Source organism: Mauremys reevesii, linkage group 4, assembly GCF_016161935.1.
Source record: "Mauremys reevesii isolate NIE-2019 linkage group 4, ASM1616193v1, whole genome shotgun sequence".
NCBI lineage: Eukaryota > Metazoa > Chordata > Testudines > Geoemydidae > Mauremys > Mauremys reevesii.
In genome coordinates, this window is record NC_052626.1 from 40,899,195 (window position 1) to 40,923,169 (window position 23,975).

The following is a 23,975-nucleotide window of genomic DNA, read 5'->3' on the forward strand; positions in this document are numbered from 1 at the left end:
AGAGAGGGGTGTGGCACGGAACATACAAGCAAAGTATTTAGGGTAATGATCGCTGCACGTAGTTCAGTTTTTTGCCCCAAAACAAGCAGCATCCAGAGTGTGGGGAAGAGAGGAACAATCAATCAAAATATGTACATTTTTATCAACATATATATTTGTTATGTATACATAATTATATACATTGCATACTTTAAAAAGATACACAGCAAGTACCATGGCATTTATTTTGTTATTATCAGCGTGCATACTTATAAATATCTATACAGACACAAATTGTACATACTATAAGGTTGTGCATATCTTTCTTTGGGCTATGGTGATGCATCCAAATCATGTTCAGCTTGGTTCTCCTGGATTAAGTGTCACCAAAAGCCCTTGATAAAAATGTTGCCTTCTACTTTGTCATACTGGTGGGGAGAATATATTTTAGTGCTCCTACTGTAGGTATAGATGTGTCTGTCACATTGCAAAAAACAAACAGCAAAATATATTTTTCTGCTATCAGAAACTTAGCAGCTAAAAGAACCAAATAATATGTGTATGACTAGGATCTGGGTCCTTGTGAACAGGATACTGAAATTCTATATGCAGTTATCTTTCCAGCATTTCCTTCTCTTTACTTTTATACCCTGTTGTTGACTCTGAAAGAAAATGTAAGCAGCTGTTTCAATTTATATGTTTATCTCCTTATCTCCATTTCCAGGTGAGTGGAGCAAACAGGTTAGCTTTAGCTGATTTTTAACATTAACAGCATAAGCTCTTCTGCTTTTAGAGGAATGAAGCAGGGTTGTGGATTTTGGGGGGGGTGGGAAAGAGTTTCTGAATAATCAGGAAATTCCAGTGAGAGGAGCAGAATGTGTAGAGCGGGCCAGAATTACCATGACAACCATAGGCAAGAACCCAGAGAGAATCAGGTAAAGAAATTACAGTTGAATTACAGTTAACTTCTCAATTATTTTTTAACCATACCATTATGAAGAAATATCTCCTTTGACCTAACATTGTGTGGTGTGGGGGCTTGTGGCAGTGCAGCATTGTGTGCATTGTTGAAATTGCTTCACAAATGTGTACATGTAACTTTTATCTAGATTTGCACATACGACCCTTATTAGTCATATTAAATATCAAATGTGAAACTCAATAAAAATCACAGCTGCCTTACTACCCTTCAACATGGTTTTGTGTTTTGCTAAAATGGAATTCAGTCAATGTACTGAGAGTCTGTGTTATAGATGTGTAAATATTTCCATGTTTGCTCCAGGCATAAGAAGCATCTCCTTGTTTTCCAAATGACCACCATCTTCATTCAAACCTTTACTTCAGACACTCTCATCCATGAACCTTTTTAACAATAAGTCCAACTATAAATTTAAATGACCTATTGTTGGAAAGCTTATATAGGAAAAATGGGTCTTAAGAAAGGGCTTGAATGAAGATGGTGGTGACTTGAATAATCTCAAGCAAAAAACTACAGATTAACCATCAACTGGTTAACTGTATAATCTGTGAAAGTTAGATTGTAAATTCATTGAGCAGGGATTCACTTTCTTTTGAGTTTGTTCAGGGTCTAGCATGGTGACAGTACTCAACAATTAATTTAAAAATATCATACACAGTTAGATACAGATATATTGGTTTCCAAAGGCAGAGAGGCCAAATTAGTTTTTTGTTTTGTTTTTAAATAAAGCATTCAAAACTGGAAGCATTAAAATAGATATTTGACAAAGCACAAAGTTCCCAAAATGTTTTTTTGTGTGTGTTTTAGTTAAAATGTCAATCATGGTATGCTTTGTTTGCAGAATTGCTCTTTATGTATACTCTATCCACAGATGTGTTCTCATATTTGATCTTTATAATGTTGTACTTTATATCCCTGAGTTGTACAGCATGGTCTCACAAATAGAAAATATACACTGTATTGTTCCATGATATGATGTCATGCTTAGAATTCTCCTTGTTTTAACAGAATTGAATTTACTGTGCTTCAGAAAGATGTCTTCGGAGGATCTAATTTTATTGCTATTGCAGAAACAGAAAGAGTAATGTGCTGAAAATTAGACACATTAAAATGGATGTAAATTGCTGGTTAAAATATATGTTTTTGTTTATATGTATAAATATACATACTCATTCATAGCCATATTCAAACTATGTATAGCTGAGGGCTGTATTTATTTTAATCTTTGGGACTGTGATGAACTGAGCTTCACTTCCAGTGTTTATATTGTCACCACAATCTTTTTTAAAAAAAATGCAGCATTTCATCTTTTTTCCATACATCAACCGTACATGGAGTCTACATAATGGGTCTGATCCTGCTGAGCACTGCAACTCCCAGTGACGTCAAGGAGATCTGATGGCATTTGGCAGCTTGCAGGATTGAGCTCCAAATTAACTCATACCTGCCAACATCTGAAAACTACAAATAGGGATATTTACAGAAAGAAAGGGGGCAGCCATTTAATTCTGTTGAAAAACATTGAAATGAAAGAGATTTCTGGTGTGACGGACTGAGGGGAAAGGATTTCCCTTCTCTTTCTCTTCTTGTCATCCCTCAAAAAATCCAAAGACAGACTTTCACAAATAAGGATAGTTTGCAGGTACATGTTAATCTTGTTCAAAACTGTTTGGAAGTGAGGTGTGCAATACCTCACCCTGTCCTTTCAAACCATCGCTTCCCGTCCTTCAAGAGTTAACCTTTTCTAGAACATTTATTTCACCATCAAAAAAAAAAAAAAAAAAAAAAAAACCCTGCAGAGCTGAGAGGCTGCAGATCACAAGGCCATTCTGATAGCCTTCTGTCCCCATGGCAACAGCAACGGCATTTATCAGTTCCTTATGAGAGCAGGCACAGCAAATCTGCATTGCACATGGCAGCCTTCCAGCCTTTCAAATGAAAGAGCACTTTGAACTGCTGCCAAGTGTGGAAGGAGCAGAGCTGTCAGGACTACTTAATGCTGGCAGTTTGTACTTGGGAGCCTTTCAGTTCCCAGAATCCTTCAGCTGTGGCAGCCTGCCAGGTACTTAGCGGAAGCTAAAAACTAACCCACAGACCATTCACTGCAGTGCACTCAAAATTTTCCACATGTACCATGTCACAAGTGCAGACTGTACAATGAAAGCAAACGCCTGCTGCTTGGGATTCTGATTTTATTAATAACCTAGGAAAAAGCAATCGCAGATTAGTTGGCTGACAGCAATACAGTGTAGCCACTGTTTATAACTCTGTATGAGTGTGTTTCAAATGTATATTTCATCCTTCAGAAATAGGATCAACTTCAGACAACAGGGACTGCACAGCACAAATTTTCCACGCAGTACTGCAGTGTAGGAAGATCAGCATTAGCAGAAAAAGGAATTTTGTTATTTATGATAGAATACATTTTATATCCAGTGTCACCAAGTGCTGAACAGTGAGAGATGGAAAAGAAAAAAAGTTGAGTAGTGGCTGGTAGATATTTTCTGCTCTTGCCTTCTGCATTTTGCTGACATTGTGAGAATCTCAGAAACTGGCTGATGAATGCAGCAGAGACACATGGCTCTTGGTGGGTTTCCTTTCAATGGAGAGTTTTCATGAGAACTTCTTATTGTTTTGCATTACCCAAGGCACAAGCGCTTCTACTGGCAGAAGAAACAAATTGGCACAGTTCTGCCTTTTTTTTTTAATCTGCACTGAGATCAAGGGCAAGGGCTTCATTTTCCAGCACTAGTCATAAGCCTTTAGCACAAATAGAATGAAAATTGTCTGTCGCTCAGGCAGTTGGACAGGGTTCAGGAAAACTATGTCTGGCACTCATTCCAAAGTGGAGGTTTGCTTCAATCCACCACCATTAATTTCAGTAAACTGTTTTAACTAGTCTATATCCCACCGTTCAAGAACTGTTTATTACCTTTTATTACAATATTTTTTTCAGGAGAATAATGAAAACTATAGTAGGTACTATATATATATAATATGTGTGTGTGTGTGTGTTTTACATTCCAATTTTTCATCTTTCCTTTTTTGTTCTCATATTTTGCTTTTTTCTTATACTTATGATTTCCAAAAAAAATCCATCATACCAAACATAAGACATAATATTCAAAATACCCCATGGGGGAAAAGAATGAGATGAGAAACCCAAGAACAAACACGCCTCCACAAATTTTGGAGCTTTACCACAGAACAACAAGGAAATGTGTGCTTCTTTCTCAGCTTGCAGCTATCTTGCACTGCTGCTTGAAGACTTGACTTGATTCATCTAAGCAATACTGTCTAAAAGTAATACACCAAGACAGTTAATTTTGGCACTTGGGGTCCCTTAGGAATTTTACCAGCAGTCTTTGAAAAAAATATATATTTTTTTGTATTTTCCTCCCGTACCTCATCTTGATAGAAGTCCAAATAAAAAGAAAAACTCCTCATCCTCCCCACCCTCGCCTGTTCCCACCCTTGTCTTGTGCTTCTAAACATCATTCTTTCAATAGTACTGTGTTAATCAGCATTTATAACGAGGTTGGGGGGGGGGGTTCACTTCTCTCAAATGGCCTACTTCCAGAGGGAATGGGAGGTTATATTTTGTCAAATAGCTTAAAAGATTTGAGTTTTCCTGCTTGCTTAGTTGGTTTCCTCTTTTTCTAATTTGGCTTTCTCTCCTCCTCCTTCCCACCTCCCACTTCTTTTTTTTTTTAAACACAGTAAAGTTTTGTTCAATTCTCAAGTGTTATTAATCACTGGTGGAGGCCAAAAGCAGGGATATTTTTCTTGGCAGCACGTTTGATAAACAATCTGTGTATGGGGTGGAGGGAAGGAGGAAGACTGTCTTGCTGGTAACTAAGCTAATGTTTGGCAAATTCTTAACTGTCATGAAAGTGCAAGTGGCCATCGGTGGGAATAGCCTTTAAAAAAACAGAATGTACCAATTCAGTTTATTCATTATTGCTGATTGTTTATGATGTCCCCAGGATGTAAGATGAATACATGATCCATGGATAAAATAAAAATAATAATGGTGAAGGACCCAGCCTCTGACCACTCCGCATAAAATGCACTATCCATCAGTCACAAGTCATTTGCAGAGCAAACAGAATTAATTATAGGTGTCTGATTTTGCACTGTAAAATTTGGCAAATGTTGATGACCAAAAATCTGGTCTCACAGCTGTATGGAAACTGGTTGGAATGGATATAACAGAGGAACCATGTATGCTTTGTGGAGAAGAAACTGGACCTTTGCATGGTTTAGAAAAAAAGTCATTTATTTTGTACACCCAGATCAGTGCTTGACATCATTAGCAGCAACAGGACTCACAGGTAGAGGAACCTGTTAGCTCTGGCCTGTATCACTGAATGTTACTGTGTGGGCAATAGTGCAGAAAATGGTAATATGACAAGAAAAAAGGAGGAGGAAAATCAGCAATAAAAAATCCCAGAGAGAGCGCACTGGAGAAAAATGTCACTTGAGAGAATGGCACCATGTACAAAAATAAAAATAAAGGAATGAAAATTCCTACCTAGTAGACTGAAAACAAGTCCTTCACTTATCAAGAGGACCCAGTAGCTGAAGAATTTTAGCACAGTTACTGTAATCTGATGAGAAGAGTTAACTGAAATGATAAATAGAAACACATAATTACACTCTTATTCTTTGTACCTAAGTGTTTTGATGCTTCCTGGCAGTTTATAGAAAAAATGCAGTGCTGTTTAACTTTTAATTTGACAAAATTCTGGAATTCCCTCCTAAAGTGTTTGTGATTTGATTTTACTAACACAATTCCCTGCACAGCCTGACTACTTTTCAGTGTTAATATTGTCATTGTTTTAATAAAACCAGAAATTTTATTCTGAATTATTTTTGTTTGTATTTTACTATACAAGGGTAAATTTATGTAAATCACACTCCTGATCTTTCTTTTCCTTCCTGCTTTTTTTTTCAGCTGTAGCTACTATTTTGACCACTGAGGGAAATGTCAATTCTGTAGATGAGCTCTTAAAGAAGGAATCATTTGCTTATGACTGCTGCATTGATTATGTGCAAAACAATTCACAAATAGAGCAGAATATCAACAAAGATTTAAAAATTATCCCTAGACTGACCATTTAGAACCAGATCTTTTATTCTAGACATTCATAGTTCATGTGGTCCTAATACTGCTGAAAACTTTGGGGTTGTACTGTATTGTTCATCATCATTAACAATGTTCTGGTGATCAATAATTAATAATACTCTTGCCATGAGATTAATACTAATTCCAGTATTTTAGAAGCTAATGCACAAGAATGGCACGGAACAGAGACCAGTTAACTGGTTTTTAGTCAGGCATATATTAAATTTGTTTTTATAGATTCTTAATGGTTCATTGTACTCTCTACTTCCCATATCTTGTAATTGCATTTAGAAAGGTGCCTGCTGGTTTGTATTCATACAGTTATTTCCACTGATCATTTTGTTTCCTTCTCTGATATTAAAGCTTTGTCTGTGCTCTTAATTAATGTTTTGGGTAAATAACATGGGAAATAGGAATACAGCAAAAGGGGTTATTGGTCTCAGACTGTAACATTTATCCTTCAACTAAAGGTAGAAGATGGCAGATTTTACTTCTGATAGTGAAAATTATATCCCCTGGTCTTTGGGGTAGTGGCAGGTCATAAACTTCAGCTAATCTAAATAGAATACCTAAAGTTGTATCTTAAGTGCTGACTGATGACTCTGACCAGAAAGAAATACATATGTATCAGTTGTTTGCTGCTTTAGCTTCTTCTCTCAGCTAATCCTCTGCCCTTTTATTAAACAAGCTACTGGGTATTTTGTTTTCTGATTTTGTTTTTGTTTGTTTGAACCAAACTTAATTGTTTGGATTCTTTCTTTTCCTCCTCCAAACGTCATTTTAATTCCAGGATTATTTCAGAGCTAAATAAACATCAGACTTGTTTGGTGTAAATCCAAGAAGACTGATCTGGACTCCTATTGCCCTACCAATAGCATGGTAAAGGACACGAAAGAAAGAAGGGAGGTGAGCAGAAAGGCACACTGCTACCCTTCCAGGACAAATGCAGCCATGGATTTTTATCTTTGTTTGTTACATTGCCACCATTCAATCTATTTTCCTTTAACAGACTAGATTGATACTGACAACCCGTTCCTTTTGAAGGTGCCACGGCTGTGGCATTTATTTGCATTTACATTGCAGTTCTCTTCTTCAATCAGTATTTCTGATATCACCATTGCTGCTAGCCATATTGTTGCAATGCTGGCATTTCATCCCTAAGTGCTACTTGCATAATGGTACAGTACATGCCCATGACCAAAGTTTAAATAAAGGTTTAATCACGACGGAAAAACAAACATATTTCCCTTCAAGTAAAAGTAAAGGCAGTTCTGTTGGGTCACAAATGCTAATCTTCAGTTTCTTTCTAGACACAAACTATAAAGGGAGTTGACAGCACCTGTAAATGGTTTTCTGAGGCTAGATTATATCTAAGGTGATGATTATTTACACCCTCTATAAAGACTGTTCTTGTGAGCCAACGAGTCTGCCTGTTACTGTGAGGTGAGTGTTACCAAAAAAGGGCTTTATTGAAGAAGGATTCAGTGGAGCGAAGAGCCAGGATGATGGGCGGTTCAAACACGGAGTGCCTTGTCATTTGTTGAGTATGTATAACCCTGGGAATGAAATATAGTCAGGATATCCTAGAGTTCTGCATTCCCAGACACTCAAGATGAAGGGGAAAACTTCAGCTCTCTCAATTTGAGTTTTTAAGGGCAGAGGTGACCTTTTCCCATAGCCCAGTTCTCCTCATCTGAAGATCAACATACAGCAGTAAAAAGGATAGAAGAGCTGACCTTCTAGTATGAATCAGAGAGAACACACTTGTTTAGTCACGTAAAGTTATATTACTGTAGAAATCCTATAGCCTTCACTAAATCACTATTGCTGGAAGCAGACTTTCACATTAGCTTTCCAGCTGTCTTGCTTGAATCTTGCTTCTGTGAAACCTTTATCTTGTCCACAATTTAGGTATGAAATTCCTAAGTGTGAAATCCACTTTCCCTTGAGATCATCTCCTTCAGAAAATTTGCATAGAGGAGACTCAAATAATTCAAGGACTTTTATCTCTATATGGTGCCTCTGTAAGCTTTCCCCTTTTAAAAAATAAAGTCACTTTGTCAGAATTGATTCTCTTACTGTATTTTATCTGCTCCTGCCACTTCTGTAACTTTTTATAGTGTGCATTTCTTCAAGCTTTCTCTTAAAAAATAAGATCATATAATTACCAAATTAATGTTGCCTTCTTTATAGATTATCAGAAGACATATTGAGATGTTTTAGACAATTAGAGAGTGAATTGAGAAGTATTGGTGATTTGAAGGGAATATATTTATTTGAAGAAATAACATCACCAAAGTGTGAAATATGAACAGAGTACAATATAAATTGATTTTGTATAGTTATTGTTATAATCAACATATAAAGTGGTAAATTGCTAATGCTGTATATATGCCTGTGTATATAAGGGAAAGGTGGCACTATGCCATCGAAATCAGAACTGCCTTTACAGGACAGAGAAAAAAATCAAATGGCAATTTTTTCAATGTTTTTGCTCAATAAAGGAGAGAGTTGAATAAATATTAATATAAAGGAATAAGTTATCCAACATAACCAGCTGTAATATCCTACAGCTTCACTGAGTGTAACAATATTTTCCCCTGTGAATCTTGACTCACACTGGGTAGCTAGTTACATTGTATGAGCTGGAATATGAGTGAGTGACGCAATGCTGTTTGCAGTATGCAGAGGAATACTTGCAAGTTTCTTAGTAATCGAGTCCCAACAGTGAAAGTTTATTATTCTTTGGGAGTGGACAGCAATTTCATTGTTTGCAAAAACAGAAACTGACTGCAGTGAGAATAAAAATGGGTTATCCACAGCCCCTCCTTCTGAGCATGGGCACTGGCGTGCACAACAGGGAGGGGGAGGGGAACGTTCAAGTTTCAGAATCGCAGTTTAGAAAGTAAAAGTTGTTTTCTGTTAGTCAAACGAACCCACAACTAATTTGCATTAACGTAGGCTGCTTTGAATATTACGCTTGTTACTATAATGCAAACGTATAAAGGCTATTTAAAAGAAAAACGAAAGCCTTGAATTCTCATAGCACTGGGGAAATCCTATGTCCCTTAGCATTAGTGAGATGATATCACACCGATTACGCACCTGCTTGGCCTCTCTTACACCCCTGCGCAATGCACAGCGCGATGTTTCTCAGTTCAATCTTAAACACTCACCAAATAGGGCTCATTTACACACAACAAAAGTGGAACAGCTGATGTATTCATGGGATTATTTAAATTATGTCATTCTGTCACCAGAATAATTGAAAAAACGAAATCGGATAAAGATTGCAAACATGGTTAGTTTGGGAACCTTGCACGTTTGCTTTAGTAGCCGGAGTGCATGTAAAATCCACCGAAAGACTTGGTGGCAGGAAGCTGTGCAATTGCCAGAGAGGCTAAATGGAGCGATTCGTAGCTAAACTCCTGCAAACGAGACATTTGAATTTAGAAAGCTCAGCCAGGAAAAAAAATTATTATTCTGCATGTGCTTCCTGGCTGCGCTTTCGTTTTGGAGACACTGCCATGAGGGGTGGGGAGGAGGGAGAGGGAGCGATCTTGTGTTTAAGTTTCCAAACATAGCCCTTGGTATGTCTCTCCCTTTCATTTCCAGCGGTAACTTGCATCGCTTCAGCTGTTGTACACACAAGAAGGGAGGAAACGGGCAGAATGTCGAGCATGTGCAATTTCAGAGCAAGAAGTGGGTTCCAGGTCCGTAGACAGAGGAAGTGGGGGGAGGGGGAAGAAGCTGGTCAGTGCTTGAAAGGGGAACTGCAGAGGGGGGGGAGGGGGAGAGAGGGAGGGGGAAGAGGAGAGAGCATGGCGGTGACGTGAGGGCTCCACCCAGGTGGCATACGAGCCGGGGAGAGAGAAGGAGGGAGGAAAAGAGGGGGGAGAGCAGGGGGAGGAGGGGCAGAGCCGGGTTTGGAACGCAGAGTAGCACACAGTGACACTCAGGATTCCAAATACGAATTCCGAGGAGCGATCGAGGATGTGAGTGTGGAGCAGGCAGCGCTGCTCGCCATGCTGCTGCCGCCGTGAGGAGTTGCCGCCGCTGCCCTCGGGCTGCTCCCTCATCTTGTGCTCCTAGCTCTCGGGAAAGTCGCCAGGGCTCCTGGGACCGAACAGCTTCTTGTGGTCCCCTCTCTAACCAGCGGATCAGCAGGTAGCTGAGTTCGAGCTCGTAAGGCATCAGCTGCGAATAGAAAGGGGACCCCCATCTTCCACCGTGCACCTCCCTCCTCTCCGGGAGGAGGAGCAGCGGAAATCAAGACAACGCAGGGAAACAGAAGCGGCTAGAAGGCGACCCCTACCCCCATCGGAACAGTAAAAGCGATCCCCCACCCCAGGGGCAACAGTGTCAGCACCAGGTAGAAGAAGCCCCGTCCAGCAGCCACAGTGAGTGAAAAGCTAGACGACCCCTGCCCAAAGGGGCAATAGCACCAGGTCTGAGAGCCCCCCTCTTCAGTACCAGTAGGGGGTGGTAGACGGAGCGATACCCCTGTCCCACCCCCACCCCTTCCACAGCAGCAGCCAGCTCCAGCAGCCAGCTCCACCATGTCCGCTGCGCAGGTGTCCTCGTCTCGGAGACAGTCATGCTACCTGTGCGACCTGCCCCGCATGCCCTGGGCCATGATCTGGGACTTCACTGAGCCCGTGTGCCGGGGCTGTGTGAACTACGAGGGTGCGGACCGCATAGAATTTGTGATCGAGACAGCCCGGCAGCTGAAGAGGGCGCATGGCTGCTTCCAGGACGGCCGTTCCCCAGGCCCCCCGCCTCCTGTCGGGGTCAAGGCTGTGCCGCTCTCAGCCAAAGAAGCGGCCACAGCGGCCCAACAGCAGCTCAACCATGTGGATGCCTCTTCCAAAGCAGCTTCTGCCGGGCTTCCCCAGTCCAGCCTGGACCGCTACGGACTCAGTGCAGCTGCAGCTGAGCAGCGCAGCCGCTTTGAATATCCGCCGCCCCCAGGAAGCCTGGGCAGCAGCCACGCTGCCCGCCTGCCCAACGGGCTGGGCGGCCCCAATGGTTTCCCTAAGCCGCCTGAGGACGGCCCCCCGGAGTTGAACCGCCAGAGCCCCAACTCATCATCCTCTTCCTCCTCCTCCCGCCGCGGGGCACACGGGGGCCTCGTGCCCGGCCTCCCTCCGGGGGCTGGCGGTGCCCAAATGAACGTGCCGCCCAATCTGCTTCCACAGACTTTACTCAACGGCCCTACAGCTTCTGGTGTGGCGCTACCACCGCCGCACGCGGGGCTGAGCGGCCGCGGCGGGGGAACCCCAGCTTCCTCCGCCTCTTCCCAAGGGGGCACATGCAGCGGTGGGGGTGGCAGCAGCTCGTCCTCCGAGGCCTGCGGCAAGCGACCAGGTTCGGTGTCCAGCAGCGATCAGGAGCGGGAGTTAAAGGAGAAACAGCGCAACGCGGAGGCGCTGGCCGAGTTGAGCGAGAGTCTGCGGAACCGGGCCGAGGAGTGGGCCAGCAAGCCCAAGATCGTGCGGGACACGCTGCTTACCCTGGCCGGCTGCACCCCCTACGAGGTCCGCTTCAAGAAGGACCATGCGCTTCTCGGCCGCATCTTCGCCTTCGATGCAGTCTCTAAGCCCGGCATGGACTATGAGTTGAAGCTCTTCATTGAGTACCCGAGCGGCTCAGGCACTGTCTTCTCCAGCGCCTCGGGAGTGGCCAAGCAGATGTACCAGGACTGCATGAAGGACTTTGGCCGTGGCCTCTCCTCCGGCTTCAAGTACCTGGAGTACGAGAAGAAACACGGCTCCGGCGACTGGCGGCTCCTGGGTGACCTGCTGCCTGAGTCTGTTCGTTTCTTCAAGGAGCTGGTGGGCGCGGACATGCTGCCCCAGCCCTACCTGGACGCTAGCTGCCCCATGCTCCCCACAGCCCTGGTGAGCCTACCCCGGGGGGGAGCCGGAGTCGGCGGGGCACAGGTGGCCGGGGCCGCTTCCAGGGGCCCTGGGGGAGGCGGTGGTGGCGGGGGAATGCGCAAAAGGAAGGCGTCCCCGGAACCCTCCGACTCGGCCGAGGGGGCCCTGAAGCTGAGTGACGAGCAGCAGCGGCAGCAGTGGATGGCCAGCCAGAGTGAAGCACTTAAACTCACCATGTCGGCTGGGGGCTTCGGGGCGGTGCACGGAGGGGGGCCCCCACCTCCGCCGCCTCTGGGGCCTCACTCCAACCGGACCACCCCGCCCGAGTCGGCCCCTCAAAACGGACAGTCCCCCATGGCCGCCCTCATGTCGGTGGCCGACACACTGGGCAATGCCCACTCGCCCAAGGATGGCAGCTCGGTTCACTCCACCACTTCCACCCGCAGGAATAGCAGCAGCCCGGTGTCCCCGGCCTCGGTGCCGGGCCAGCGTCGCTTGGCTTCCCGCAACGGGGACATGAACCTGCAAGTGGCCCCTCCTCCCCCTAATGCCCACCCTGGTATGGACCAAGTGCACCCCCAAAACATTCCAGATTCTCCCATGGCCAATAGCGGGCCTCTGTGCTGCACCATTTGCCACGAACGCTTGGAGGACACCCACTTTGTTCAGTGCCCATCTGTGCCCAGCCACAAGTTCTGCTTCCCTTGTTCCAGAGAGAGCATCAAGGCCCAAGGGGCAACTGGCGAGGTCTATTGCCCAAGTGGAGAGAAATGCCCCCTAGTAGGTTCCAATGTGCCTTGGGCATTTATGCAGGGCGAGATCGCTACCATTTTAGCTGGGGACGTTAAAGTGAAAAAGGAGAGAGACCCTTAAAGATAGGAAATCAAACTCCTTCAGCTTCCTGAAGATGTAGAATTGTGAATATAACAAACTGCAAAAGTTAGTCTTATGTATAGACATTATTTTCGTCGTATGTTTCTATATTTTGAAACAAAGGTATGTACTCTTCTTCATTTGAAGGATAGAGCTGGTTTTTGTTAAACAGAATATACTATTGTTTGGTTACTACATAATACCTGTTCTCATTTCTTTGGCAGTGTGTTGGCTAGGTACAAAGTTATAGCCCTTAGCGATTACCTGCTGCTGGTGTGTATTTTTGTAAATGTATGCACTTCTTGAAAAAAGAAAAAACACAAAAAATACAAAAAAAAAATTTTTTTTTGCCAAGGCCAGTGTTGATGCCTAAAAAAAAATTGCTACAAAAATGGTGACAGCTTATGTTTTACGAGCCCTGAGTGTTAGTCTTTCACTTTATTTTTTTGTTTTGTTTGTTTTTTGTTTGCAAACGGTGGGGGTGGTTTGGGGGTGTTTTTTGTTGCAAGTTTGTAAGGAAAATGTTTCAGTTTGTTTCTATTGATCTGAACGTTTTTAATCTTATGTGTTTTTTGTTTTTGCTTTATTGATGCACGGATGCTTTTGAACAGTAGAGCAAAATGCTGTACATGGAAAACATGCTCTGTTTGTCCTTTATACATTTCTGTAGTTAACAGAACACTGTAATGTGCCTTGGAGCTTAGTAAATTGTAATAAATTCAATTGATATTAATACTTCTTGAGTAGCAAGTTTTATTTTTCTCAGAGCTTGGGCAACAGATGCAAAACATGTTGTCTTTTTAAAAGTCTGTTAATCCAAAATCTTGCATTTCATTCTGATAATTGTGGCATTTGTACACACACTTGCATATATGTATGATGATGTTATCAAACCTATCTAGATCTTGGCTCTGTGCCTATTTACATTTCACCTTTAATGTTGCAGTAACAGTTGCTGACTAAGCATTTTCTGTTTACTGTTTCTGCATCTCATTTCCCCTCTAAAGCTTTCCAGCTGCAAAGTGTTTTTACACTAGATGCATCCTTTGCATGTACAATATATCAAGGACTGAAATCGTAGAAAAATTCAACCCTCTTTTATGCAAAAGTCCAGCATTGTGGCTAATAACTTTAGTCAATTAAAAAAGTGTTCATTGAAGCTTGGCAATGATAATGGACTCTGGATAATGCACAGCTATGTAACTGAGCTCAGCACAAAAAGGATAGCTAACAATTTATGCAGTTTGTGCTGCACTTGAGTATAGCTAATGCCTCTAGTAAATGGATTTTTATTTTGTTTTGATGAAGATTTGATGAAAACTAAGTTGATAGGCAGTTCAGGGTTTGTGATGTCCCCTCCTCCCCTCAGGTGGAGAATGATTACTAACTGCACTGCATTACAATCTATTCTTACTGGCAATGGGCAAATGTGATTGTTCATCCTGTTAACTTTTTAAAGTGACATTTGCATTTTCTGGAGATGAGGGGGTGGGGCATTGGAATACCTATTAGGTGGTCAACAGACAAAGTAAATACACAGGCCTCTTACTAGCTAGAAAATGCAAACAAACCTAGTGTGAACTTTGTCCTCTTTGTGAGGCAAATGGGAGGAATGATAGAAAACCTTAAACAAAAACATCAGCATAGGTCCCTTTGCAGTATCATTAACAGAACAGAGAGGTGTCCCTAGGGCATTGTGTCATAGGTTGTGAGCCGTGGGTTTCATTGAACGTTGGGGACCCTGTAAAAAAAAACCACTATGATGTGAAGAGGCACTTTTAAAAGTCTAGTTGGCATTTGGCCTTGTATCTGGTTGCTGCTAATAATAAACTTGGTTTCTATTCCTGGTAGAAGTGATAAATGAAATGGTGGAAGCCTTAAGTCTATGGTCTTTTTGTGTGCATTATATGCATCCTTACTCTTTTTTGTAGCTACAGCTATGTTGTGGTTTCCTTTCCTACCTGCTTTGAGACTCATCCCTTGGTATTATTATACTCATGTTTTAAGAAAATGACCTTGTGTTTTTTTAATCTTCTGCCAAGTGTTGTATTGTTGCTTATGAATCTCATAACCTATTCCTCTGAGGTAATTAACTTGGGCTAATAATGCACAACAGAAGGATCTGAGTTAATTATTGAATACAAACTACACCTTTTAAAAAAAATGTGGATTTATATTGATAGTATTTTTAAGCGTATATTTTTGAACATGGAGCTACCATATAGGATTTTATTCTCCAGTCAGAGATAGTGGGATTAAAATGATGTTTTATTGACTATCCAACAAGGTTTTTACCTACTGCAAATACATGAAGTTTCAGTTTAACACATAATAAGAATAAAGTCATAGTAATGTGTGGATTGTAACCACCATTAAAACAGAAAACACTGCTGGCGATTCAGCATTTCACCGTGTCATAAAAACTTGAATATGCTGATTTAAATGAATATATAAGTAGAGCAATCTTTGTAATACTGCAATCAGTCATTAATTATAGAAAGCTCTGTTTTGGTGGATTTAGGTAATTGAAAGGAACTATAGCTAAGTATTCTCCAAAAGCTTTTGTTGTTATTTAGTATTTTTTTAAATAACAATCTGTTTTCAAGGACTGCTAATCTGATTTTTAGCAGACAAGAGAAAGGTGAGAGACAGTGAACATGTATGGAAAATAAGCTTGAATTGAATTGTAATACTGCAGTTAATTAAAGTTAACCATAGCTAGAAGGCATTTGTTGTATGGAGGGTGTTTTTTTTGTAACCAAATGACCTTTTCTTTTACTGTGACCCATTAAGCAGCCAGTCTGGGCATATCAGCCAGCGTTTCTTTGATCCCACTCCATCAGCTTTTTTCTTTTTGAAGATGTCCACAGCTGACAAACAAGCTGTAATCTTGGGGGGGGGGGGGGGTTCAGTTACAGAGATTCAGTTGAGGGGTGTGTGTTTGTGTGTGTGTGTCATTTTCCCCTTAGTATTTGTCAGTTAAAACCTAATCTTTGCTGAAATTTGTATTCATAATATTATGTACTCATTTATTTCTCCAGGTTTTCATTTTTCTTATCTCTCTTTTTTTATTTAAAGGGGGAAATATCTAAACTTTTTTGCAAACAGCTTTTCAAGAATAGATTATTTTGGCCATTTCCTTAAGAAGCTTTGGACCTTTAGTTGCTAAGAAATGGGGCAGAATAAGCATGGCTGAGGATATTTTTTTTAAACTTGGCAGCTCTTTCTTAGCTAGAGATTTATATGTTTGAACAAAACTTAACACAATTGTAGCAAAGGGGATGGGTTATATATGTTGAAAATGTTGCACAGTTTGATTAGGAGCTGTGATCTTAGCAACCTTGGCAAGTCTTACTTAAAACAAATCTTTTTTTATCTTTGTGGTGATTTTTTTTAGCAGTGTTATGTACACAAACATGATCCCAGCGTCACTCAACATTTTAGCCCCAAACTGGTCATGTGTGCCTTTGTTTTGAAATGACAATCTCTTTAAACTCAGACTGGCTGCCAACATACCTTTGAAAACGTGTAGTAGTCACCGGATAGAGGTTGTCTTTACTTCTTTAGGTGTCTTATAACTAAGCAGAATTTTTCTTCATCTCCAGGAAAGGGCTTTGTCTCTTTAGAGATCTGAGATTCACAACTGTACTACTACGTAGTGGTTGGTTTGCAGTTCTTGCCATTTTCTTTTTGCTGGTATGCAGCCATTCTCCATTCATAGTAGGCTGGTTTATGTTGTGCCTTAGCAGCCTCTCTCTGTGCCAAAGTGACACATCCTGTAAATTTTCAGTAGACTATTGAACTGTCAATGTAATGCTGACTCTTATAAGGCTATTCTTGAAGTAGAACAGCTTCCCCCTTGGCTTTCAGCCATCAGAATCCATTACAGCATGCATCTTCTACCAAAAAAACACTGCACATATTCCCTAATATTCCTTTGAGGAGGAGCGGATGTGACTATACCCGCCAAAATAAAAGGAAAAATACATACTTTAAAATATTATCAGTGTTGGTATAAATTGCATAAGGATATTGGGATTGTTTTCAAGGTCTTTGGACGTTTTATAATGAGATTTCATTCTATAATTCAACCTTTGCATTTGGAATTGCTAATAAAAAGAACATTTGAAGGGAATGGATCTGTCTGCATTGTAATATGAAAACAATTGCAGACATGATTTTTTCTCTGTTTATCTTTAAAATTAAAAATGCATGTCTGTAGTGAGGCTGTTTCACAACTATTCTTCTCAGAGGAAAGTGTCTTTCTCTACATGTGTTTGACATGAGAATGTTACAGTACAGCCTAAACCCACATTCCTTACCCTCCAAGAAGGGTTTTGCAGGAATCAAACTCTCTCTTGGTGAACATTGGTTTTCTCCCCATTAAGCGAATAATGAGAGATTATATGTTATTTTAAATTTCTGATAGCAAACCCACCACACCCTGTCAGCCATCCACGGAATTAAAAACAACAACAACCTGTCCACAGAGAGAGAAAAGCAAAGGGGATCAGTTAGATAAGTGGAGGAGGTGGTGTAGAGGGGTACACTTGCTACAAGCCTGTCCAAGATGATTTTCAGACAGGTTGAATGGGTTAAATTACATGGGGGCAGCTAGTTTAAAGTTAAGTATATTGTACAGTCCGGCTAGCATCCTGCCTTTTTGAAATGGAGCTTGTTTGATTTCTTTCTTTTGCTGATGGTGGCTGCAGCAGCCAAAGAAATGTGAGTGTCTCATACACACACAAGCCTGCTGACTGGGTGATACTGCATTCCTCCTGCTGCTGTGTGGATTGCCTTCCCATTGCGCCCTTCTAAGGTTATTTGAAGGAGTTGGGGGTGGGGGTAAGGGTGAGGAGGGTCAGGCTTCTTACATTTCAGCTGAGTTGGCATCAGATCAGAACCCTTCCCCCTTCCCCTTCAAGCCAAACGTAGCTAAAACACATTCTCTGTTGGTTTTATGCCCCTTCACCAAGAAAGCTCAAAAAGTTTGCTGCTACTCTCCATGTTAGGTGAAGAATGGTTTCTTGGAAGGAAAAAAACTATTCCTTCCCTATTCTGATCTTTTTCCCATTGTTTCCCTCACTTAAAGAGAGCTAGAGCAAAAGCTGTGTTTTCTCCCCAGCTATGAACATTCTGTGAGTAAATACCTAGAGCTGTTAGGGGGATTGGCTAACTCAAAGGCTGGTTTATTTTCTTGCTAAAGAGAAAGGAACTTTGCTTTGTTTAGCTCCGCTGTGAATAAAGGTTCAGGCTGGAAACCCCACCCCAGTTTCTTGCTGCAGCAGCAGCTCTGTTCTTGGCTGCTTTGCAGAGGCAAAACCCTGGGAGAGGCGGCACTGGAATGCCATGGCATGTGAACACAGATGGAATTAACTCCAGTTGACTGGGCCCCGGACTAGACAGTCATGTGACACTCTCCCCCCTCCCTCTGCAGAAAGGATTGGAATGGGGGACGTGAAACATGTCTGTGCAGCTTCAAGGAGCAAAGCAGAATTCCCCACTGTCATCATCCTCCTCCCCTCCCTTCCTGCAAGCTGCCAGAGGGGAGGGCTAATTACAGTTTTGCTATTGTTCAAGTAACCTACAAGTGGATTTGCATGGAAGCAGATTGGTAGGGGATGGGGATGGGATTTATTAGTAGAGGCTAAACTCCTCAGGATTACTGTTAGGTTGAGAGATTCTCAATGGGACTGATCCCTGTGTGTGCTCTCAGGAGTAAAGGAGTTTAAATCTCCTTTCCTGCAAGTAGGTGAAGGGGTGGCTATATGAAGCAGAGGAAGGCAGGGTACAGCTGGCTGGAGGGAAGGCGCTTCACCTTGGCTTAAACTGTAACTCACCACTCAGAGCATGCAGCTCCTGGCAGCTACACTCATTCCAAAGCCTTGACTCAGGGTTATCTGCACGCTGGGTAATAATCAGAATCGCAGGAGGAATGTGCAGAGAAAGCAGCCATGGTGGAAGCTTAGGGTAGTATTTCCTCAGTCTTTTGGGGCAAACAACCACTTAAGCAGCCTGACTTTGACTGTGCCAGCTGCCTTCTAGTTTAGTGTGTGTACTATCTCTGGTCTTAGAGTACTGAAGCCCAAATCCCATGAGGAGGGTGACCCCAGTGGGATTTAGGGGCCAGCATAGAGGCTTCTCACTGAGGTAATACTAATATTTTGCCTTACTATAAGCAAGGCCTTTTCATGCACAGTTCTCAATGCTTTACTAATATTAATTAAGGATCGCAACACCAAGGAAGCAAGGGTATACACACTCTGTGTTAGTTTACCCATTTTCCACAGGGGTAATCTAAGTGATTTAGCCAAGGTCAGGTACTGTGCCCTTTGATTACTGCTCCATCTATCAGAGGGGAGCAGTGTTAGTCTGGATCTGTAAACAGCAACAAAGAGTCCTGTGGCACCTTATAGACTAACAGATGTATCGGAGCATAAGCTTTCGTGGGTGAATACCCACTTCGTCAGACGCATGCTCCAGCTACTGATCCCCTTCCCTCCTGGGTAGGAATAAGGAAACCTGTGTAATAACCACAAACGTCTGAAATGCTTGCACTGCTTTACAATGCCAGGCTGTTTGCTTCCTTCCAGTGTCCTTCATGCAAATGGTTTCAAGGCTAGAGCCTGCTGCAGTTCTTGCTGATGCAATACACCAAGGACTGGGGTGAGGGATAGCGTGTGTATGTGTCAGAGGAAAGGAGCTCCCCCTTTGGCTGCAGTAAGAGCTTAGTACATTCAAATCAAAGGCAGGAGGGTTGCTTTAAATTGTTATGATCAAAATCTGTCTAAGGCACTCTCTTCTCAACACAATTAATGTTAACAAAGGGCGAAGGAATGCAAGCCAAAATAGGAAAAGAACAGATTCAAATATATTTGGATAAATTAGATGTATTTAAGTGGGCAGAGCCTGATCAAATTCATCCTAGCATACTAGCTGAAGCAATCTCAGAACTGTTAGCAATTATTGTTGAGAGCTCCTGGAGGACAGGTGAGGTCCCAGAAGACTAAAGAAGGGCAATTATAGTACCTATTTCTAAAAAGGGGAAGAAAAAGGACATGGGGAATTATGGACCAGTCAGCCTAACTTCGATACCTTGAAAAATACTGAATAGGTCTACAACGAGGAGTCCTTGATTTCAAAAGGGCAAACTTTAAAAAATTAAGGGAAGTAGACTGGACTGAAGCACTCAAGGATCTGAATGTGGAGAAGGTTTGAGATTACTTTAAATCAAAATTGCAGAACATATCTGAACCCTGTATCCCAAGCAAGGGGGAAAAATTCTTAGGCAAGGTCTGCAGACCAAACTGGATGAACAAGCATCTTAAGCAGGTTATTAAGGGCTTGTCTACACTTAAAATGCTACAGTGGCACAGCTGTGTCACTGTAGTACTTCAGTGTAGACAGTACCTATGCTGACATGGGATTCTCCCATTGGCACAGGAAATCCACCTCCCCGAGAGGCAGTACCTAGGTTGATGGAGATATTCTTCCATCGACCTAGCACTGTCTACATGGGGACTTAGGTTGGCTTAACTACACCTCTCAGGGGTGTGGATTTTTCACACCCTGACCAATGTAATTAAACCAACCTAATTTCCTACTTACCAGGCTTAAGAGAAAGCAGAAAGCCTGCAGGGAATGGAAGAAGGGATGGATCAGCAAGGAAAGCTACTGCTTGGCAGTAAGAAAGATCTGATCTACACTAGAAAATTGGGTTGGTGTAACAATGTTGGTAAGGGGTATGAAAAATTCTTCCGTCAACCTAACTACTGCCTCTTGGGGAGGTGGATTACATGTGCCCATGGGAGAATCCCTCCTGTTTGCATAGGTATTATCTATACTGAAGTGCTACAGTATAGACAAATAAGAACTGCCAAAAGCCAAGCAGAGATGGACTTTGCGAAGGAAATTCAAATCAATAGTAAAAAGTTCTTTAGCCATATAAATAAAAAGAAAATGGAAAGGAGTAGAACTACTAAGCATTGAGGATGAGGTTGAGATTAAAGATAATCTAGGCATGGCCCAACACCTAAATGAATACTTTGCTTCAGTTTTTAATATGGGTAGTGAGGAGTTTAGGGATAGTGGCACGGTGGCTAATGGGAATGAGGAAATGGAAGTAGAAATTACCATATCTGAGGTGGAAGTCAAATTCAAACACCTTAAGGGGACCAAATCAAGGGACCCGGATTATCTCCATCCAGGAATATTAAAGGAACTGGCACATAAAATTGCAAGCCCACTATCAAGGATTTTTAAATAAATCCATAAATTTGGGGGTTGTAAGAAAGGAGGGAAAAAAGTAATCCAGGAAACTTCAGGCCCATTAGTTTGACCTCAATTGCACACAAGGTCTTAGAACAAATTTTGAAAACGGAAGTAGTTAAGGACATAGAGGTTAACAATAATTGGGATAAAATAAAATAAGGTTTTACAAAAGGTAGATTGCCACAGACCAACCCTAATTTATTTCTTTGATAGGGTGACCAGATGTCCCGATTTTATAGGAACAGTCCCGATTTTTGGGTCTTCTTCTTATATAGGCTCCTATTACCCCCTACCCCCATACTGATTTTTCACATTTCCTGTCTGGTCACCCTATTCTTTGAGAAGATAACAGATTTTCTAAACAAAGGAAATGCTGTAGATCTAATATACCTGGATTCCAGTAAGGCATTTGATACAGTTCCACATGGGAAATTATTTCCTAAATTGGAGAAGATAGGGATTAATTTGAGAATTGAAAAGTGGATAAAGATCTGGTTAAAGGGAAGACTACAATGGGTCATACTGACAGATGAACTATCAGACTGGAGAGAAGTTACTAGTGGAGTTCCTCAGGGAACTGTCTTAGGACCAATCTTATTTAACATTTTCGTTAATGATCTCGGCACAAAAAGTGGGTGTGAGGTAATAAAATTTGCAGATGACACAAAGTTGGGAGGTATTGCCAATATGGGGGAGGACTGGAATATCATGCAAGAAGATTTGGATGACCTTGAAACTGGAGTAATAGAAATGGGATGAAATGTAATGGTGCAAAGTGTAAGGTCATGCACTTAAATAGAATAGAATCTCAGGGTTGGAAGGGACCTCAGGAGATCATCTAGTCCAACCCCCTGCTCAAAACAGGACAAATCCCCAGACATTTTTTTTTTACCTCAGTTCCCTAAATGGCCCCCTCAACAATTGAGCTCATAACCCTGGATTTAGCAGGCCAATGCTCAAACCACTAAGCTATCCCTCCACTTAGGGAGTGACAAAAATATTTTTTGCTATAAAATGGGGTAGGGCTATATCAGCAGGCAGCAACAGAGGAGGAGAAGGACCTGGGTGTATTGGCTGACCACAGGATGACTATGAGCCACTGATGTGATGCAGCTGTGAAAAAGGCTAATGCAATCCTAGGATGAATCAGTCGAGGTATTTCCAGTAAAGATAGGGAAGTGTTAGTACCATTATACAGGCACTGGTGAGACCTCATCTGGAATACTATGTGCAGTTCTAGTCTCTTATGTTTCAGAAATATGAATTCAAACTGGAACAGGTGCAGAGAAGGTGTACTAGGATGATCAGAGGAATGGAGAACCTACCTTACAAGAGGAGAGTTAAGAAGCTTGGCTTGTTTAGCCTAACCAAAGGCTGAGAAGGAGATATGATTGCTCTCTATAAATACATCAGAGGGATAGACACCAGGGAGGGAGAGGAGTTACTTAAGTTAAGGGCCAGTGTTGACACAAGAACAAATGGATATAAACTGACCATCAACAAGTTTAGGCTTGAAATTAGACAAAGGTTTTTAACCATCAGAGGCATGAAGTTCTGGAACAGCCTTCCAAGGGGATCAGTGGGGGCAAAAAAACTAACTGGTTTCAAGGCTGAACTTGATAAGGTGGCTTATCTGTGACTGCTAGTAGCAAATATCTCCAATGGCTAGAGATGGGGAGGGCTCTGAGTATCTACAGTGAATTCTTTCCTAGGTTTCTGGCTGATAGATCTCGCCAACATGCTCAGGATCTAATTGATGGCCATATTTGGAGTTGGGGAGGAATTTCCCCCCAGGTCAGATTGGCACAGGTCACTTGCTGGTTTGAACCACAGTAAATGGTGGAGTTTTTGTAACTTGAAGTCTTTAAATCATGATTTGAGGACATCCGTACTTCAGCTAGAGGTCATGGGTCTAGTACAGGAGTGGGTACTAGTTCTGTGGCTTATGATGTGCAGGAGATCAGACCAGATGATCACAATGGTCCCTTCTGGCTTTAGAGTTCATGAGCAATTATCTTTGAGAACTCCTGGAGGACAGGGAAGGTCCCAGAAGACAAGAGATGGGTAAACATAGTACCTGTCTTTAAAATGGGGAAGAAAAAGGACCCCGGGAATGATAGATCAGTCAGCCTGGAAAGATACTGGAACAAATTATTAATCCATTTGTAAGCACCTAGAAGACAATGAGATTATAAGGAATAGCCAGTATGGATTTCTCAAGAACAAGTTATGCCAAACCAACCTAATTTCCTTCTTTGACAATGTTATTGGCCTAGTGGATGGGGGAAGCAGTAGATGTGATATATCTTGATTTTAATAAGTTTTTTGACACAGTCCCACATGATAGTCTAATAAGCAAACTAGGAAAATGTGGTCTAGATGAAATTACTATAAGGTGGGTGGAAAACTAGTTGAAAAACTGTACTCAAGAGTAGTTATCAATGGTTCATTGTCAAACTGGGAGGATGTATCTAATGGGGTCCCACAGGGATCAGTCCTGGGTTTGGTATTATTCAATATTTTCAATATTGATTTGGATAATGGAGGCGAGAGTATGCTTATAAAATTTGCAGATGACACCAAGCTGGATGGGGTTACAAGCTCTTGGGAGGACAGGATTAGAATTCAAATGACTTTAACAAATTGGAGATTTGGTGTGAAATCAACAAGATGAAATTCAATAAAGAAAAGTGCTACCTACTTGATGTAGGAAGGAAAACCCAAATGCACAACTACAAAATGGGGAATAACTGGCAAGAGAAGTTGCTGAAAAGGATTTTGGGATTATTGTGCATCACAAATTGAATATGAATCAACAATGTAATACAACTGCAAAAAAGGCTAATATCATTCTTGGGTGTATTAA

General features: G+C 41.8%; 2 protein-coding genes across 2 annotated transcripts in view; both read left to right on the plus strand.

Annotated features, from left to right (window-relative positions):
* Positions 1-879: 879 nt before the first annotated feature.
* The window catches only part of ANGEL1 (angel homolog 1), a 226,307-nt gene continuing 203,211 nt past the window's right edge, over positions 880-23,975 (plus strand). The window contains exon 1 of the mRNA XM_039539018.1: positions 880-914. The gene's annotated coding sequence lies outside the window, so the exon portion shown is untranslated. The remainder of the gene's footprint in view (positions 915-23,975) is intronic.
* IRF2BPL (interferon regulatory factor 2 binding protein like) lies at positions 9,995-13,573 on the plus strand. The gene has a single exon (XM_039539014.1). It carries the CDS (start codon positions 10,646-10,648, stop codon positions 12,836-12,838), a length of 2,193 nt encoding a protein of 730 aa, XP_039394948.1. The 5' UTR covers positions 9,995-10,645; the 3' UTR covers positions 12,839-13,573.